This window comes from Gymnoscopelus microlampas (genome assembly GCF_963454915.1).
Source record: "Gymnoscopelus microlampas genome assembly, chromosome: 14".
Lineage (NCBI taxonomy): Eukaryota > Metazoa > Chordata > Actinopteri > Myctophiformes > Myctophidae > Gymnoscopelus > Gymnoscopelus microlampas.
Window position 1 is genome coordinate 21,548,294 of NC_139951.1, and position 4,971 is coordinate 21,553,264.

Consider the following 4,971-nt stretch of genomic DNA (forward strand, 5'->3'; position numbering starts at 1 on the left):
CTTTATCTCTTACTGATACACCCACCGAATCCTTAGACAAACAATAACCATGCACCATAAAACTCCCAATGTTTATTGAACTCTGAGAGTGTACACATTTGGTTTCATTTGTACACTCTCTGAGTTAAATTAACACTGGTAATTTTACTGTGTGCTCAGTATATACCATATATACAATTTTTCATAGGCATGTTATCGCTGAGATTTCTCAGGTAAACAAGGGATAAAGCAATGTTGTTTTTTCAATGTCACCATTTATTGCATCGAGGCGTGGTTTGCATTTTTTTTAACAGCATTAAAAAAGTACAAATGAAAAACAACAGAATAAGATCAAAGAGTTTGTATCAAATTTGATGTATTATACAAATGAGAAAATCAAGATTTTTTTCCCCGTTTCGTATACCTGTATGATCTGTTTTCGCTTCCAATCCCAACCAATGTATAGGTCTAAATTGACATATTCATACATATCTCAAACTCCATATTTGTGAGAGATAAAAACATACAAATAAAAAAAGACATACACCGAAGTAATAAACCAAGATAAAAAAAATCCATCACCCAGTGATAGAATCCAGAACTGCTTGTCTCAGAATAGACCCCACTTCTGTTTCTAGACAGCAAAATCCAGAGTGTTAATATACAGGTACATATTTACACTCTCAGAGTTAAATTAATACTCTGGACTTTTGCTATGTATCAATCAACACAAAGATATCAATCAACTTCATTTTCCTCGTCAGTTGTTTGGCGGGATATGTCCAACAAAGGTCTGAAATGTTTAACAAATGTTTCTTTTATGGTCAAAGTTGAAATATTGCAGTGTTAAGTTCATGGCTAAATATAAATATATACTGTATATATATATATATACTATATATATTCTGTATGGAGATATATGCATCCTTGCAGTGTGGTCACTGTGCTTTAGAAAGCAACATCTAGATGTATCACATGTACATGGAATGTATCATAAAAAAAAAGAAAAGTAATTAATTCAGAGAAGGCTGGCTGGATTTCCTAATAAAACTTTGCTGCCTATCAAAGTGCATAATATCGTATTTTCTGAAGGCAATCATCTTCAGCTTTGCTTTGTAATACATGGCTGTACAGTAGGCAAATAGCAAAGGTTTATGCCCAGCTTATATATATATATATATATATGAAATTGACTATTTGACAAAGTCATGAATGACCAATTGTTACAACCCTCAAAACTACTAATTGACAGTTTTGTCTTGTGGCTCAAACACATCTGCTCTTGACATAACATGTCATAACATAATGTAGGTTGCCATGATATTTCGTTGCATGCTGGCAGAAAGACAGTTTAATGCTAATGTAGCAAAATCAGTCTGCACATCTTTTGAGTCACACCGTTACAGTTTTTGTTGTTTGTATAGAGTGCCATCGCAAGGAGGGGAGGTCAGTTTTTTTGCAATTCAGTCCCTCATAAAAGTCCCCAACAGACGTAGGGATCATTTGATCGTAACTCCAAAGCAGCAATGATCTGCCACTCATTGACTGTATTGATATGGCGACCATTTTGCTCTTACGTCATACTTCCTTCATACAAACTTCCTTCATTTCAATGAGGACAACAACAAGGATTTGGTCTATTCGTCATAAAGGTCATGGTAATCTGATGCCAAATATCACTTGGAGTCGGGGATGAGGAAGCAGGGTTTATTTGGGTCAAAGGTTACAGGTAGGCCTCCACTCGTTCCCATGGCTGCATCTCCGCGAAGAAGCCCTCGCACAGGGCGCCGAAGCCCTGATCTAACGTCAGCGGGATTACCTGCTCCTCCTCCTTTATCTCCCCCCAAGGGTGCACCACCACCTCCTCAGGCTGTTCTAGGAACAGCGAGGATACCTCCTCAAATTGGTGCAGTGGGTGGTGGTGATGTTGTTGGTGGTGGTGGGGCTGCAGTAACTGATCCTGGTGTAGGTGCTGCTGATGTGGCATCTGGAGGTCTCCCATTGTGGTGTGGCACTCCACAGACGCACCAGACAGCTCCATGTAACCGTAGGACTGGTGGTGGTGATTGGAGGCCTGGTTCTGGAGATCAACCCCTTCTCCTCCTCCACCACCGCCGCACCATCTCCCCTGCAGGCCCAGCTCCATGGATGTCACGTGCCCGTGGTGGACGACGGAGGCAGAGGAAGACACCTCCATCTCGCAGCCCAGGGAGACCAGTGCCGTGTTGATGTCCAGGTCCTCGAAGTTGCTGCAGTTCCCCCCAAGGACGTCGTCGAAGACGGACGCCAGGTCGAAGTCGCCCCGCAACATGTCTGCGCCGTGGGCCTCCGTTGCCAGCAGGGGAGATTTGGGTATCATCCGTGCCACCTTGTTGTGGTTTCTGTCGCTGTGGCATTTGGTAGAGAGGTGTTTGCGTTTGGTGCTCATCCCAACTTCACCTTGGTAAAGGCATCCGTTTTGGGACCGGTGGTAACCCACTGTGTCATGGCCTTGCAGCAGCTTGCTCTGTCTGTGACCATTGCTGCTGCTGTTGTAGTGGTTGGCTGACATCCTCCTGCGCTTGAAGATGCCATTGACAAACATGTCGGCGTACTGGGGGTCAATCTGCCAGAAGCCTCCTTTACCGGGCTCGTCTTTCTGCCTGGGCACCTTCATGAAGCACTTGTTGAGTGACAGGTTGTGACGAATCGAGTTCTGTCGAAAAGGCAATAAAAAAAAGAATATGATATAGGTTTTTGTTTCTCCAATACATTTGAAATAGATGCATATGAAATATGCTCTGTCCAGTGTCCACCTCACTCACTCTCTATTCGTTGAGAATCTCTGTCTGTGTATTTTTCTTTGTGTGTGACTACGTGTAGATGCGTGCGTGCGTGCGTGCGTGCGTGCGTGCGTGCGTGCGTGCGTGCGTGCGTGCGTGCGTGCGTGTGTGCGTGTGTCAGACTTTCTTTGTCTTTGTAAGAGAGAGACAGGGGTATTGTTGTTGTTTGTATAGGAAAGCAAATGTACCTAATGAGGCTTTCTAGTAACACACGGCTCCGTGCATTTCAAACATGATCAGCTGTGCTTAGCTGCTAGCCCTCTCAGGGACCCTCATTAACACACACGTGCGCGTGTATGCGCGCGCACACACACACACACACATACACGTGCGCGCACGCACGCACGCGCGCGCGCACACACACACACACACACACACACACACACACACACACACACACACACACAGCTTTCTCCACCCCCACACAGTACATAATTCCCCTCAGAATAAACCCTGTAAGAGCTCTCTTGGAAGATGGAAATTTCAGAGACAAGTCTGACTGACAATACAATAGTTTCATACAGCAGCTGCTGTATGAATTGTTTACAGAATTGTCCTTTACTGTAGACCTATGTCATATTATATCATATACTTAATTCTTTGTTTGTTTCTTTGTTTGTTGGTGTTTTCTTTTTGTAGTTTCTTTGTCTTGTCTATACTGCCCCACATAGAGGGACTGCTCATGATCAATGGAGACACAGGTGTCCACAGTCAGCCGGGGCCCTGTTTATCTACAGTGTACCTTATCAATAATGGAGAGAGACTGAGAGAAGGACGGTCTCACTTTACCTGCCAGCTGGGCTCTGCGTGTCTGTAATAACAGAAATTCTCCGTAATCCAGTTATAGATGGTGGAGAGAGTCACTTTGGGCTGCTTGCTGGCCTGCATGGCCATGCAGATGAGCGAGGCGTAGGAATAAGGCGGTTTGACTCTGGGGTTGGTCTTGTAGTCGACCTCCAGGGGTGGACTGGGCTGAAGGGGGAGGTGCAGGTGGGTTTGTGCGTAACAACTCGCGATTGTCCGCGGGTCTGTGGAGACGTCGCTGCCGGAGGTCACGGGGCTCCCAAGGTACAGAGGCATCCCGGTGGCGGCCGTGTCCCCGGCTGGCGGGCTGGACGGAGAGTCGGTGCTGCCCTGTGGGTAGGCCCGTCACAATTATTACATGATCGCCTATAATAGCAATTATTTGAGATAACCGCAATTATTTGAGATAACCGCAATTATTTTTGCTTAATCGTCATAATCGTCATCGAACCAAAAGGTTCATACATTTTCTAAATATTTCCCAAAATAGCACAAATAGCAGATCTACAAGCTTGCCTTACAACACTTCACGAAGAACGTGTTTCATGAAAAAAAAAAAAAAAAAAACCTAACCCTAAGTATAAAATGATTAAACATGTCAGTAATTTCTTAGTAGGCCTATAGTTAAGTTATTTGTCATATCCGCCCTGTGCAATTTGTGATTATGAAGCCTAAAAAAACACAAATGGAAATTAAAATTGTAGGCCTATTCATACATTCCAATGTTCAAGGACGAAAACACAATTAAATCCTTCATTACAATTATATTTGTGTGACAATTAATCGTCAACTTCGATGTGTAATCGTGACAGCCCTACCTGTGGGAACCCGAGACGCCGGAGACAGAGCGAGGAGGACGGGCAGCCGGCGACCACCCCGTTCCACCTCTCCTCCTCCGGGGGGTCCGCGCTGAGGATGCAGAAGTTCTGCAGCCAGTTGAGGCTCGTCAGGCTGTCGTCCAGGTGAACCGGGTCGGTGGTTCTCTGGTGGTGCTGGTGGTCCTCCGGGTAAACCGAGAGCCATTTCTCTTTAAACTTGGCGGCGATGTCGGGGCTCATCAGAACCGGCATTCTGATCGGATGCGCCGGCAGTGGCGCAGAGGACGCGGTTAAAAGACTGAAAGACGATGGTCTATGTTCAAATCAGCATCCAAAGTTTAGCTGTGTAACAGCCAATACAGGCAATACTGGTCTAGCCTATATGAGGAGAAAAAAAAGGATTACAATTAATGAATTGCATTCATTTTCGATATAGGCATCAGCTGGATCTATAAAAAGCCAAAATATGAACTGGCTAAAACATTCATTGGACGATTAGAACAATAAATAACGCAATATGTGTGTAATTCCGTACCTCAGATGTATCC

At 44.6% G+C, this 4,971-nt stretch overlaps 1 protein-coding gene across 1 annotated transcript; it reads right to left on the bottom strand.

The window, feature by feature from the left end:
* Nucleotides 1-1,702: 1,702 nt before the first annotated feature.
* foxj1b (forkhead box J1b) lies at nucleotides 1,703-4,675 on the bottom strand (the record flags this gene model as incomplete). The annotated part of the gene is made up of 3 exons (XM_084077710.1): nucleotides 1,703-2,674; nucleotides 3,591-3,935; nucleotides 4,424-4,675. 3 exons carry the CDS (start codon nucleotides 4,673-4,675, stop codon nucleotides 1,703-1,705), a joined length of 1,569 nt encoding a protein of 522 aa, XP_083933836.1.
* Nucleotides 4,676-4,971: the final 296 nt, after the last annotated feature.